The 15,643-nt window shown below is 37.0% G+C and overlaps 1 protein-coding gene across 1 annotated transcript in view; it reads left to right on the forward strand.

Annotated features, from left to right (window-relative positions):
- The window catches only part of B3GLCT (beta 3-glucosyltransferase), a 60,879-nt gene that overhangs the window by 24,965 nt on the left and 20,271 nt on the right, over positions 1-15,643 (forward strand). The window contains exons 5-8 of the mRNA XM_084306380.1: positions 4,893-4,969; positions 8,160-8,271; positions 12,973-13,109; positions 14,433-14,496. Of these exons, the coding sequence (XP_084162506.1) occupies positions 4,893-4,969; positions 8,160-8,271; positions 12,973-13,109; positions 14,433-14,496 (390 nt within the window). The remainder of the gene's footprint in view (positions 1-4,892; positions 4,970-8,159; positions 8,272-12,972; positions 13,110-14,432; positions 14,497-15,643) is intronic.

Here is a 15,643-nt window from a genome sequence, read left to right on the forward strand (position 1 = left end):
AGACACTTTTGGAGGGGGTGGGGTGTAATTAATTTGTTGATGAACATATATTTTGAATTTTTTTTTTCATTTTAGTGGTTTCTTGAGTCTTTTCATGTCCTCATCATCTGAATGATAATCTGTGCACATTTTCACCTAGAAGATTGGAGGCAAGTGTATCAATGTAAACACATTTTCTTCTCCTAGCAGTGGAAAACAGGCACACTTAAAAATTCCGAGTTGAATGTTTCTCAGTATGCTGCAGGAGACCTGATTGTACCAGTATTTGAGGAAAAACCTGTGGAGCCATGAACATAATGCAAACCAAATGAATGCTGATGACTGCTGAAACAAATAATTCTTTTTGGATAACAAGAACCTTACCAGATATTTTTTTTACTGATTTTCTAATTGTGGGAACTCTAGGCAGTGCGTTAGCAATTGACAGCACTGTAATAAGCATGCTGAAATTTACTCCAGCTATTGTTGAGGAGCAGCCTGGTAAAATCCAAAAATCCATGGCTACCAGCATCTTAGCCACATGAAAAAGTGAGAGCAATGATAATTGTTGGGGTTTGAAACAATATATCGTTGCAGAAAGCTTTATTTTCATGATGAAACAGTTGTAAAATCAATCCTTATGCAATAAACTAACTGCCTAAAACAGGCTTTCAAATACAAATACTTACTGCAGCTATTTTGTCAGGCGTTGAGTTGTTGGATCTGGCGTGTGGGCACTCAGCAGTCAGTGCTTTGGGTATGCATTCGTGTATGCTTCGCAGGGTTGTGTGCTGAGGGTTTCAATATAATGTACAGTAGGAAAATTAATTAAAATTCTTCTTCTACAACTATTCCTTCTTCTTTGCCTCTTACTTCAAGTTATAGTCACGGACACTTCAAATCACTTTCTTAAGTTGCAGTTATTGCCTCGGTGTGACTGGGTAAATGCTTCCATCATTCCTTAATGTAAGATCAGCTGAAGCCAGATGTATACACGGCATCTTTCTCTTGATTTATGGAGGCAGTGTACTGCTGTGGCCTTTCCCTGAACCCTTTGAAACTGCACATAATATTTTCAGGAAAGTTGGTACATTTTCAAAACGATAACTAGGCATCTGAGAGTAGAACAGAGAGACGAGGATGACTTGTAATATTTGGATTCAACAGCCAGAGTTTATAATTCCAGTTCTGCTGCTGATTTACTGTGAAACCGAGCATATCACCAGCATCCTTGTACTTCAACTGCTAGAAGTAATGCTAAATGTTTTTAAAGGTGCATTTTCCATTTATTTACATTTTTATATCGTACAGAATTTTAAAGATAAGAGGCTGTGTCAATGTTTTTGAATTGGTTTAAAGATGTGGATCTAACTCCTTTAGTCACACATTGCGTAGGGCTTATTTTGTGTGCAGAATTCACAGCTGTAGCGTGTGGCAGGTATTGCTGCACTCGGCGTGCTGATACAGCAGGTGACACTTGGAGCTAAAGTGGTTTACGCTTTATTTCAGGCCACAAGAGATTCCATTTTCTGCTTTTTGCCTTTTTAAAGCCAGCTCGATTGTGAAAGTGGAGAGGACGGTTTCTTGGTCATTAAAAGTGATTACATTATCTTATTTAGATTACACGTGGTGTAAGTGAAACATAAAGTGCTAATCTCTGTGAAGGCATATGGGCTCTGTAATTGTGGAAGCATGATACTTTCAAGGTAAAGAAAATTAGTGAATACAGCACTGGGTATAGTTGTTGTAAGGACTTTAGCATTTGGAGGAGAGTTTTTGAGATGCACAGAAGCCGTATCTGACTTACTGTAAGCTTATCACTACTTTGGTTATCTAGCCATCCTCTATAAGCCAGTCTGTGTATGCCCTTTTGCTTCCCAAAGCTGCTATTGCTTACCTTTTGCCCTTTTTCTATATTTGTACCAAAGGAGAATAAGTAAAATGAATAGATTCAGAGTGAAAACGCATAAAATAAGAGAGGAAAAGCAACAAAGGTCATCCTGGTTAGTAGTTTTTTTTATTTATTTTTTATTGGGGGGGGGAAAGGAGGAGGCTATTCTATCTGTACAGTTCTTTTAAGCATTTCACTTTCTAAATCAGAGTTGATGCATTGTTAGAGATGAGTTGAAAGAGTGATATATGCCAGAGGTGTATTTTCATGTTTTAGAGGGACTTGTGTAGGGACAGAAAGAGAGCAGGCTTATGAAAATGTCAGAGAAAAGACATCTTTTCAAAGTATCAGATTGGCTCAAGAAAGAGCACCATTTCTGTATCGTTACCCCTTTGATCTGCATAAAGGAAAGAGTTCTTTCTGTTAAAGCGGAGATACCAGAGTAAGTGGTAGAGCTTCCTAAATCACATAATTTCATACCTTTTGCATGGAAAATGTAACTTAAAAGAGTACAACTTCAGCCTTTAATGTAATATAGACACTGAATATGTTGATATTAACTGTCTGTATCTCAGTCTGACTCCACATGAAATAAAATCCGTGGCCATATGCAAATCGTAGCACAACTGTAGGGTTTGTATGCATGTAAAATCAGATGTTCATGTAAAGACAGAGGTTTGTCCTTTTACCTTCTTATCTGCAATCCCCAAAGAGAGCATTTTTATTGTTTCTCCATAAAGTGTATTTAGATTGTTGTGAAACACCAGATGTTGATCATACTCTTACTAAGATCTGCCCCATCCAGTAAAAAGCTCTGGACTTTGTGGGTTTGCAATAAATCGAAACTGCAGCCAGAAGCATTTTGATAGATTGGTTTGAACTAGAGCCATAAATCAGAACAGCTCATGTTTTAGATGCAGCTAAATATCCTGGTCCAAATTAAGGTTTTGGCATAGTTCATTTTCAATCTGTGTCATTCACAAGAACATAATAATAATAAAAAAGAAGTAGGTAGTTATTTTTGATAGAGTTAATGCAATCCAGAAAGACACAGTTTATTCTCTAGAGCGATAGAGATGTTTTCTTTAGTATATGAAACTTGGGGGTTTTATGTATGCCAAGTTGCCATGGTTTAACTGCCCTTAAAAAGGTTTTAATGTAAACCTGACATAGCAACAAGTGTAAACTTTATCGTACAGCGTTACTTAGAGAATAAAATATTTTTGTGTTTTGATGTGAATTTTATGCCAATGACATCAGCTTACGTTCATGGGAAGCATTCATCAAGCCAGAAATGACTGGCATGTGCGTGGTGTAAGTGGAAAGGAATTAAACCCGTGGGAGATGAAGGCACTTCGTGGTGGGAGCTGCAGACTTTGCTAGCCCAGCCGAGGCTGCAGTCCCGTGTCTCTATGAGCAGCCAGTAGTGAGGCCAAGCATGCATTCCCAAAAGGTACGTGCACACTTCCACGCAGTATTTTCTCAGCTGTGGATCAGCACAGACACAAACCACAGCACTGCTTGCACACACACACGCTATGAATCCTCTGTAGATCCTCCCAGAAGCTTTGGATGCTTGGGCTCTCCCCAGCCTCCCTGCCACCCACTTGCACGGGGGTCTTTCCAGGAGCTGGTGCAGACTGGCAGCCCTACCAGTAGCTGACGCCTGCTCCCAAGAGGTTCTCCAGTAGCTGGGACCTCCTGGTCCCTCCAGTAACCAGCTGTCAGGCTCCTTGGTCTCTCCAGTGTGTGCCCCAGTTCACGGCTGCTTTAGTACTCGTCTCCCAGGCCTCTCCTCCTTCTCTTGTCTCCTCCTAGCCCAGCTTTTGATGCTCATGGCACTGACACACACCCCACTCTGCCCAGTTCCTACACGGACATGTGGACCCGTCTGACTTGTGGTTCCTCCTCCCTTGTCACTCTTGCTCTGTGCTTCTTTGTGTTTATGGAGACGAGTCTTTAACCACATTACCGAACAGTTCGCGTAATGGAAAGCTGGGACCATGTGCCTGCAAGTAGTAAGTCACTCGTATTGAAATGCATTTACCCCACCAGCTCTTTGTTAGGTGATTTTTTGCAATGGAATATGCTTGGCTGCTGGCAAAGTTTAGACAAACTGTTTGGGAGGTTAGGTTTGTCTGCTAGGAGGGTATTTGAGTCACTACTGCTGCAATTGTCCAACAGGGAGGTTTTGGTCATTTGTGAAGCTGTTGTGACCCTCGTGGTGCTGCAGTAGAGAATTGTACTTGTGAATGAACAGCTAGTAAATCAATGGAGTAAGGTACTGCCTATATAGCATGCATTATATATTTCCCACCTTTTACATGTATGAACAACTGAGTAAATCTCCCTATTTAGTTTATTGATGGGCGATCTTTAAAGGATGTTTTCTTGGGAACTTTCTCCAGACTTTTCTGCTAAACGTCGTGATATGCCACACCAAAGAGTTTTCAAGTAACAAAAGAACAAAAAAATTATAGGAAGATTTTGGTTTGTAGGATGCTTTTTTACTTTTTCAGTACAAAAAAAAATGTTAAACCTTCATCTTGATTTTTGTTTAAACCTGTGAGTTTCTGTCATGGTGTTACTGTGATCATTTAAAGCTGAATTTAGCAAATAAAAAATCTTGTAAACTCTGTAATGAGACTGTCAATGGGAGCCTTTGTAAAATAGCCTACGTTATTTATGTCTTTCTTTGCAGTATGAGATTTTTACGGTAAGATAAATGAAAATGATATGTTGCTTCATTGATTACATGGGATTTCTGAAAAATATTTATCTCAAAGTATATTAGCTTTATATGTAATACAGAATTAAGAAATCATGAGTTGTAAGAGGCACTTTCTCTAAATTGTAGGTCACCTTACCATTTTAAATCATCTATTCTTCAGGGTTGCATACCAGTAAAAGCAATGAAGAACCAAGTAGTCATTGCAGATTTTTTTTTTTAAGATTAGCTGGTGTTTAGGGAAAAAATGTATATTATTTGTGTATAACAACATTGTATTTATTTTTCTTAAAGGAATTACCTATAGTCCTGCTTATTCATGAGATCGACAGGCATGAAGGTGCATGGACCATATTGCCATTAATGAGAGAGTAAGTGTAATAAATGCTGGTTATTTTCAGGTTAATTATTTATAACAAAGAATATGGCTATGAATTACACTTTTTTTTTCACAGAAGCAACAGTTTTTGGATCAGAGTTGTTACTTTATGTTTTTACTTTCTTGCTCTTTTTTTCTCTTTTTAGCTTTCTAAAGCAGTTTTCTGTTAAATTTCATTAAATCAGAGAAGGATGTTCTAAATTTAAGAGCAATTACAGAAGTGATAATATAACATGAGCGAACAACTACCTGCCGCAAAAAGTTAGGAGTTTGAGGTCCACTCAAAAAGGGACTTAAAATTTTTAGAAAAGGAAACTAGTCTAAAGAAATACCATTTTTAAATGTGTATTTTCCATTTGCTCACAGTGTAAGGTGTAAGGTATATCAGAATCTTTGACTTTTCAGATTACTTGGCTGAATGAAGAGGATAAATCATTTAAAAAAAAAAAAAAAAGTAATAATATCTGTATTGGGTTTCTATCTTCCATTGCTCACAGTGTTCCTAAGAGGCGGTGCTCCTCCACAGAGGAAAGGTATAGGTTTTGACATCTTTTTAGAAGTTTTTATGGCCAATTTTCATCTTACCGTGGTCAGAGGACACAGGGAATTTCAAATATCTTTTCATTTTAGCTTATGCAGATTGCTCTGAGGAAGACTTTGCAGCATTTACATGGTAGTATGTTACAAATTGTTAGAAAGCAACAATTCCTGTTTGAGAAAGACCTGAAGGTGAAGGCTGTCTTTTGCCTCAAAATTGCTTTTGAAATTGATGCCAGAGGCTCTGCAGCCTCTTGAGGTTTAGTTTAGCTAATGGCACATCAGAAGAACAATAATATTACTAGAGGTACTCAAAAAGATATTTCTTGGTTTGGTTTTGGGGTTTTGCATCGGACTGATTACAGAACAGGATTTTCATACTGTTTTCTTTCCTGTTTTCCATTGCTTTCTGTATGAGCAGAAACATGAAAATGGTGCATATGTAGTGGTTATCTTTTAAGATGCACGTGAAAAAGATGCACAAGGAGAACTGAAGTAAATTGAAAAACAGGAAGATGATGTTCCAGCTATGTCAACTTTGTTTTTCCTTCTTTGCTCCCCTTTCAGTGACCTAATGGCTTCTCTTCTGAATTATTTATGTCTCAATGACAATGCTTTCAGATACAGCTCTTACAAGGTAGCAAAACTCAGATGAAAAAATACAGATACTCATTTGTCTGATAGAAGAGATTTTTTAAGGAATCAAAAAAGAAAAATCACTTTTCGGATTTTCATCTTGAAGAGAATTCTGGAATATCAAGTTCCTTGTGCTTGTTTCTTTTATCATTTTTGGCAGAATAAATGCTTACAGTAATTTAGAAATAAGTTCATGCTGTGGGGCTTGTACTAGGTAGGTGTTTTCAATGTAAAGAAGAGGAGGAAGAGAGAAAGATTCAAGGGATCATCCCGTTCTGCAGGAGCTGAATTGCTAGGAATTGTGATGTTAGATGCATTCTTACCTGAAAACTGCTTTCACAAGAATGGCTTCCCTCAATTTCATATTTGACAGTAATTTTAAGGAGGCATCTAAATGGTTAAAAAAATCTTACATTTTAGTTCTTGGGCAGAGGTTAATTAGGAAGATTTACTTTCTGAAGATGCAGTCATAACACATCCATTGACATGCAGCTTTCTGCTTGTTTTCTGCTTGTCCTTCACCCACCTGCTTTCATATAAATCCAGATGTCTCTCTCCTGAAGTTCTAGATGTTCACTAAAACACAAGAGAAAAGCCTTCAGCCTTCATAGGCGCTGAATACTGTGCATATTTAAAAACATGAAGTTATGTGATACCCATCCAGATACTTATTTGGCAGGTTTTAGAAGGAACAACTAGGAAGTGTTGTCAACTAGGTTTTTCCTAGCTGATTGTATTTTGTTTGTTACCTGAATGACAGAAGTGCCTAGGTTTCGGTGTTGAGAAGACAACAAGTACATAATTTTACAAACTGAAAGGATGAATGAAGCGTGAGTTCTTCTAGCTATTATACTTGAGCAAATCAAATATCAAAAGCAGAAAGCAGTGACTGATCAAATACCATTGCAAGACACAGAGGAAGCGCAGCTTTACAGGAATATGTGACTTATCCCAGAATATAAAAAATAAACTGGTTTAGTACCAGGCAACCATCTGGTGCTTCTAGCACATTATTTGAAGACCCGTAGATGCAGATGTCTCATGCTCTAGCAGAAATGTTTTTCAGACAATGTTGTTTGTTGTGTTTTTTTTTTCTATTTGTTTTGTTTTCCTAAGAAAATACAGTTCCCTAAAACATAAATAATCCTATCACCCTATTTTACTTATTTTTCCCGACTTACATTTCTGTTGTTTATTTTCATTGCTGATTTTATCAGTAAGCAGTGCTGCAGAGAAGAAGGCTGTGATGTCAACAGAAGCCAATTTCTTATCCCTCTCCTCAGATGATTTCTTTAATTGAACCAACATAAAAGCTGTGAGAAGGACAATTCAAGATTGATTAATTTTTTTAATCCCAGCATTACAATGTCATGAATTTTTAAGGCTTTTTTTTTTTTTTTTTCTTGTTAAGTTGTGGAAAAATCATTTGGGAAGAGTGGAGAAGTTAAAGATGACAGCTTCATTAGGGAGTCAGGAAATCTGCATCAAGATTAGTGTTAGCTTTGAGGAAGGTGGCAAGTCCCTTCAGTCTGCATAGTTTAACCATATTGAAAGAGCTAATTAAGTTTTTAAGTTGGGGACAACGATGTGATCAGTGTCAAACAGCTGTCATAAAGCATCTCCTTAGGTAGTTCCAGGATCATTGCAATGTTAGGTGCCCAATAATGAGGCTCATTGGAAGAAAGTTGAGATACAGAGGGGATGGTAACTTAAACTGCTGCCTATAAGCTTGGAATTGATGGATGGCTACACCTGTAGGACGTGGACATTTTTGAGTGGGTGTTCTTCATGTTCCTTTCTTTCTAGCCTAATTAGTGCTATATAAGTAGATGGCAGCAGAGGCAATATATCCATTCACTGTTGTGCTCTGATTATGTAATTCTACGTTAATACTAAAAGCTTCTGTGTAAATTAATAATTAATTGCCAAGTACTCATATTTGGGGAGGTTGAATCTATCCTTCTGTTTGTAAGCCAGTTTAGTAGTAAAATGATCATTTCTTTTGTTAGCTTCTCCATTGCCTATGGTAGGAATTCCTCATGGATTTTCTTCTGTGAAGAAGATACAAGAATACAAGTTGTAAAGCTGCTAGAAACTCTTGGAAGATTTGATGCTTCTAAGGTGAAGTAAACATTTAGATATTTAATTGTATTTTTAATGTGCTTGAATAGGTTTTTAGATTAAATGGGAGAATCATTTTTTTTTAAGTACAGAAGTATAAACACAGAATTTTAGGATTCCATGTTATAGAAGCGTTTCAGTTGTCAAGAATTCAATTTCATATCACTGCTTGTATGGCTTATAGCTCCAAGGATTGGAAAAGATATTTTCAAACAGTTTAAAATAGAGGAATAAGTTTTTGATGCTGAGCCTAAGAGTGTGCAAGGTATTTAACATGAACTGCCATGAGAACATGTCTAGGTGTTGAATAACTGTTAAAATTGAGCAGAAAAGAAGTCCTTCTGTGGATATCCCAAAAATGATGTATGAGCAGTAAAAAGATGGATGCAGTCTGCTGTGTCTTCCCCTGCCCTTTTTCTTGTCTGTTCTCTACTCTGATTATCATCAGACAGAGTGACTAATACTAGTCAAACTGTCTCTGATCTAATATGTTAGGGTATTTTATTTGCATTCTCTTTCTGAACTGTCTTGGTGATAAGAGAGAAATAAAACCCTTACCCGCTGGAAAAGAAAGAACACCAGAAGACTTGTGGAACTAAAGAAAAAAGCAGTCACCAAGGAACACAGTTGAATTTGGCAGTGCAACTAATAAGAAATCTGCTAATATTTAGAGTTCAGAAAACTCAGCTCAGTGTTCAGAAAAACACCTCACCTTGATGTCCTTCTTTAGCCTGCAGTAAAAAAAGCCAAAATCTCCCGTGAGAAATATGCTTTGCCTCATTATTGTTACCTTGACTGAATATTGAACTCTGCTCCAGATCTCATTGTAGTGTATTTACTTCTGTTGCAGGCACGTGGCCTTGTTGCATTTTCACACAATTCTATTTGAAAATGATAACAATAATTACTTAAATATTGTACATTTTTTAAACACACTGTCTTCAAAACAGCCTATTGAATATTTCCAAGTCTTTGGAATATCCAATTGTTTCTGTTCTGAAACACTTCTACTTGATGTTTCCTGAACAGAAACATAACGTTTCTTCTAGATGCTGCTTACATGCCAATTTTAAATCTCTCCTTTGCAGGTGTGTAAATCCTATTACGACGACAAATTATGTCCTGACCTGCTTTAAAATGAAAATAAAATGTTTTGCTTTTATAGAGTGATAGTCATCTTAGTGTAACAGTCCATAACCGATTCCTTATATCAAGTAGTAGTCCATCATTTACATAATTTAAGATGAGCTAGACCAGAATGAGCTCATTCATAATTCATTCTATCATGTCAGCAGACTGCATAATAAAAAGCTGATATACATTAATCATAATAAAAGGTCTACAAGGGGCATGTGAATAGCTGATGAATCTGCAGCTTTTCAATCTCAATATGTAGAGGTTAGTGACAGAGCTATAGGGAATGATGTGAATGCAATATGAGTGAAAACAGATGTGTTGAAGCACTATAGGAGACCATAGAGGAATGTTAAGAGAATGACCTGTGCAGTTAACCAAGGATATTACTGACTGCAGTAAAACTAATAAACAGTGAGGAATATCTGATTTACATAAAAATGACAAGGCCAGCACTCAGATGATGAGTTGTGTCTGAACATAAGGAAACGCTGCTTTTTTTTAATGTGAGAATGACCAAGCCCTGGCACAGGCTGCCCAGAGAGGCTGTGGAGTCTCCCTCCTTGGAGATCTTCAAAAGCCGCCTGGATGTGGTCCTGGACAGCCTGCTCTGAGTGTCCCTCAACCCCTCTGTGATACTATGATTTAATAATCAATTGATTCAATCTGTGCTTTCATAATGAGAGACAGCAAGGTTAAACCGAACTGTATGTGCCACTCCTCTTCCTATCATCCTAATAGGATGACTGATTGTGGCTCCAAAGACATGCAGAATGAGCAAACCAAGCTGGTGGGCAGCAGTGACTTAATAGCTCTTAATAACTATATGCAAAGTACTTTGTGAGTTCCTTAGTACGTAACTGATGTCATCTTGTAAAACCAGCCTGCACAGAACAACTCCTCCTACATATCTGTGTAGTAAATAAGTGATTTACAAACAAACCAGCCTGCGGAGTATCAGCTGTAAACTGGAATGCCTTCACTGCGTTGATTTGTGGCTTAATAATGCCAGAAACAATATTCTGTGAAAGCCAGAGAAGGGTGTATGGATGGATTTAATTTTAGGTATTTTATAGAGAAATGGAAAAAAAATATTGCCATTAATGGATTGTTTTGATGTAAAAATGCATCTAGAATTAAGGTAATTAGGATAATAATATTGCTGTCATATGAAAATGTTAATATTTATTATTGTTTCTTATTATTATGTTTCTGAAACCGAATAGAGTACTTGTGTTTTAAATATGTTGAAATCTTGGAGGCCCTAAAAATGTTAAAAAATATTTGGCGGAAATGCTCCTAAAGACTGGCTTTGATATTTTTTTCAAGGCAGTCATCTCTGTGCTCAAAAATTAGTGTGTTTATCCATTTTCTTTCATCTCCCAATATTTTGTTTGTTTTTAAATTGTTCCACTGAACACTATTGAATTGTTGCAATAAAGGAAGGAGAAAACAGGGTCTGTTATCATTGAAGATATAAGTTGAGGGCTGAGTAAGTAGATACCTGGCAGCAACTCCTGTGTAGTTGATTTAAAAAAAAAAAAAAAAAAAAAAAAAAAAAGAAAATGGTGGAAAAATTCTTCATCCTTATCTTTTCATGTAATGGATAGTGTCAGTTTAACTTTGGCTGTTTCCTCAACAGATTCCCGAACAGCACTCAGCCTCAGAAGGCACGTGGGGATTTTGGGAGCAAACAACTTTTCAGCCTTTGTTACCTGAAGAAGTAACTAGTCAAGTACAAGCTTTGTTTGATTTAGTTTTACCGAGTTTAGCTGATCAAAGCAGAGGAGAAAAATAAGAACTCAGGGGGGAAAAGCACTCAATGCCTCACACACACACACATTCATATGCAAGGCAGGTTACACCTGCATCAGTCACTTGTAGGATCAGGATTCTGGGCAGGAGTGGCATCCATTGAATTCAACTTGAGTTGCTTATATGGGTCCTAGCCATGAGCTGGCCACACCAAAGGATCCTTACAGAGGTGAGGCTCTCAAAGCAGGCAGCATCCCATCCCGTAGCTTTGACTCAGGTATGTGTGGGGAAACAAGTATCACCAGCAGCTCCTGCTGTCTGTCCCTTTATTGATTCTAGGCAGCCAGATGCTTGCCAGGCTGAATGTCCTGTGGGGCAGTCACGCTTTCATGCTGCTGCCATGCCTGGCCAGTTGATTTTGGCTGGAGGTGTGTCCTGTGCATGCAGAGCTCACTTTGCTGACTTTCCCTGCTTTGGCCAAATCTTACACATTGTAAGATTACACATTTTTCCTCATTTACTCTGGGCAGGTATAAAATTTAGCACAACCTATATAGCTACTTCTGCTTGGAGGTAGGAAGGTGGCTGCTGAGGAGGATGCTCTTGGGGTCAAATGTTTTTTGGAGGTGGATGCTTTGATAGTACTTTTAGTTGAATATTTTTCCTTTTCTCTCAAATTTTGTGTAAATTATTTATTTACCTTATATCAAGTTTGTGAACTATTCTAACGTATGGCATTTTTCATTGTTGCTGACAGCTGCCCCTTTAAAGGAGGAGAAAAATGAAATATGCTGGGGAGTATGGAGAAGAAGTATCTTTAGTGAAAAAAAATTGCCTTAATTTGAATCCTTTTTAGTGATAAATTTTAAATTGTCAGGAAAAAGGAAAAGGACAGTCTGAGTTCCTGTCATTTTTGCTGACAACTCCACACTTGAGTGATTTAATATAACCATTAGGGTAACTGAGAATTCTGTTTCATCATTTGTACCTGTAACCATGAGAAACATTTTTAATATATATATTTTATTATATATTATACATAGTAGCCCTTACTTTGCAAAAAATGGGGCTATTCTTGTTTTATATCCATTCTAAACAGAAATACTAGGACAGCTGATAATAATGTTAAAGAAGTAGAATTTCAGTTGCTTAAATATCTTCAGATACAGCAGAATCAGTGGTAAATTCTTAAATGTATATTAAAAATTCTAATAATAATAATTGTTTTTGTTTACTTTACAAATGCATACTTGAGACCATCTTCACTTAACTGTTATGAAAATTAAGGTATTTAAAATGTCTTTGCTTTTTAGGTTCCCTAGTGGAGAAGGGTATAGACAGATGAAAGCTCAAAATGGACGTATAAAAAGTTCCTGAATGCAATGCAGTGCTTCTGAGTGTCTTACCTAATCAGTAGTCAATCTGGGTGATCAAAGACAGGAACAGGTTGCCCAGAGAGGCAGTGGAGTCTCCTACAGATATTCAAAACATGGCTGGATACAGTCATGGGCACCTTGCTCTGACTGACCCTGCTTGAGCAGGGGGCTGGACGAGGTGACCCCCAGAGCTTCCTTCCAACCTCAACTGTTCTGTGATTCAGTGCTCTCTGAACAGGTGGAATCCAGGGCACGTGCTGAGGTTTTAAATTACAATGTGCACCTGCACCTTACCAATTTTTGTCTGAATTATTGTGAACAATATGCTTCCCTTGTTTTTGTTTTCAGGTTTGCTTTATTCAGCATGAATGCAGTCATCATCTTCACTAAAAGGATGCTGTAGATGAACAAAATTGTTTCCTATATTCCTTTACAGGAGTGGTTTTTAGGTAAAGCATTATATGATGAAGAATCTACAATAATTCACCACTATGCCTTTGCTGAAAATCCGACAGTCTTTAAATTTCCAGATTTTGCTGCTGGATGGGCACTTAGTATTCCACTTGTTAACAAGTAAGAATTGGATTTTTAATCACTTCTTAATTGTTTATTGATAGCAATTAAGTTTTGAATTTCTACATTTTTTTCTAGATGCTAATCAATATTATTTTAACAAGCTATGAATTCATATGGGTTAATATTTTCTCTAAAAGATGAACACATGCCTGCAGTGCACTTGAACAGCTACAGATCATGTAAATATCCAGAGTCAAATTTTAACTTTGAGCTGTTTATGAATACTGATTGCAGCTTAGCTAGGGCAGACAGCTTGGGATATACTCAATCACTGCAGGCTGGCAAGCTGTTTGATTTCATGCATTGGTTTTCTAGCCTATGCTGGGCTCTTGCTGTTGTTACTTTTATTATCAGCATCCATGTTAAAACCTGCAAGTCTACTTCAGTTTGAGGATCTAAGGTACAAAGATATCCAGCTAGCCATGGTAATGTACAGCTAGCTCTGGGTATGCGTGCACAGATTTGTACTCCTACTGTGAACTTACCCTGAAAATACTCCTTAGACAAAATTCAATTTCCTCCTTATTCTATCCATTCATGCATAGCTATTAGAAATAAACACTTAAGAATTACACTTAAGAATTTGTAAACAGAAATAAAATCTCTGTATAATTGTTGTGCCTGTACACATGATATATTTTGCTAAATTCTGCCTATGTAAAAGTTAACATCATGTCAGCTAGTTTTCAATACCATCTCTGTCATTTTAAAAATGCAGGCACCTCCAGACAGTAGTTTTATTCCTGGATTTTCCAGTGACTGCACTGCCCTCTAGAAATGCTTCTCTCGTGCTATAGAGAGAGCCTGGATGGTTAGCTCAGCTTAGATACTTCGTTTTTAAATTAGATTTTAAAAGTTCATATATTTCAGAAGTCGAATGCATCTTGCTGTAGGAAGATCTTTCCATAAATTGAAGGTGCTTAAATATTGCAATTTTTAGTACACAAAAAAGAGAATATTGTCTGAAGTTTGAGATGCTGATATGTATGGAGGTTAAAAGACACTGCTGCTTTAAATCTATTGAAAATGTTTTGCCAGACTGTTCTAGTCTTCTCCAGATGAGAATTTCCTTCTTGGGCAGGAGGAATATGTCAGAATGTTTGTGCTGAAAACTAATACTAACATCATCATATTGTGTGCAGACAAAAAAAATAAATACAAAAATGAAATACAAGTTGATTTTGGGGGTAAGAAATACAGAAGTGGGATTTTTTTATAAGGTGGTTAAAAACACCAGCCACACTTCACTGCGTACAATAGCGAATATATTTTTTTTAATATCCTTTTTTAAGTGAGTAAATTTCATCTTTAATTTCATAGGCTTGCAATCAAGTTGAAAAGTGAACCGCTCAAGTCAGACTTTACTATAGATCTAAAACATGAGGTAAGCAGTGTGCTATGCTTGTAAAGTAAGTAAAAAAAAAAAAAAAAAAAAAAGTCTCAAATATATTGGAATATTGATAAATTCATAACGGAAATGGTGTATTTTCTGAAATTGCTAAAAATTCTGAATGCAATAGCATGTTTAATTTCTTTCCCTTGCCTTAGAATATTATAACGTAACGCTTTAAAATCGCATTTCAAGCGTAGAAGAATTCATAAATAAAATTGCGTTCGTATTAATATGCATGATTATGTACAGTGAGGTATCTTTTGAGGCTTGCTCTATGGAGAGGGAGAGAGTCTTCTAATTAATGAAACGTACACTGGCATGAAGAGTATCTCAGACACTGGCAAGCCTCATTTACTTTCTAAATTGGACTCTAACAGTTAGATATGTTGAACTTCGGATGAAATAGCTTGAGGAATGGAAACTTTTGTGTCAGTGTGATCAACTTGTAGTGTGGCAGTTTGGAAATTTCTTTGCCTCTGGCTTCTAACAATTTTAAAGCGTAGCTACTAGGTCTTCAGAGAATAGGTGAGTTGACTGAAAGGAGCATGAGAAGAAAGAAGTGGGGATCTGAAAGAAGATCAGTGCTGCCTTTTTCTGAAGTTTTTGTATTTTTTCTTCCTTCAAAATGTTTATTGCAGCCCAGGATTTTGTATTGTCACAAAAGGTGAACTGAACTGTGGGGCAAAGGGAGTATGAATATGGAGTAAGCTTGCTGGTTTGGGCCTGAAATAATGAGTGATGTTGAATGTAAAAAAAAAAAAAAAAAAAAAAAGAACAAAACCCCCAAACTCTCCTAAAAGTCAGCTATAAATTGTGGTTCTGGCCCAGATGGAAAGGAGGAAACAACACAAAAAAGATCTTAAAGCTATTGCTGCAGTTCCAGATCTTTATGCTGTTATGGTTAGAAAGCTCCTTGTTTCCAACATAAATCTGTAGTGTATTTATAGAGTATGCATTGGTAGCATATTTCATTGAATTTGATTTTGTGCCAGTGCTGTTCTTTCACATGGTTTTCCCTCCTTGACTGATGTATTTCTCCAGAGCAATTGGACCCCTCTCAGCCTCCATTTTGCCACATGAAACACGCCAACAAGCTGTTTCTTTCCACTTGTTAATTTTCCTGAATTCAAGACCTTGC

This window comes from Netta rufina (genome assembly GCF_964035555.1).
Source record: "Netta rufina genome assembly, chromosome: 1".
NCBI lineage: Eukaryota > Metazoa > Chordata > Aves > Anseriformes > Anatidae > Netta > Netta rufina.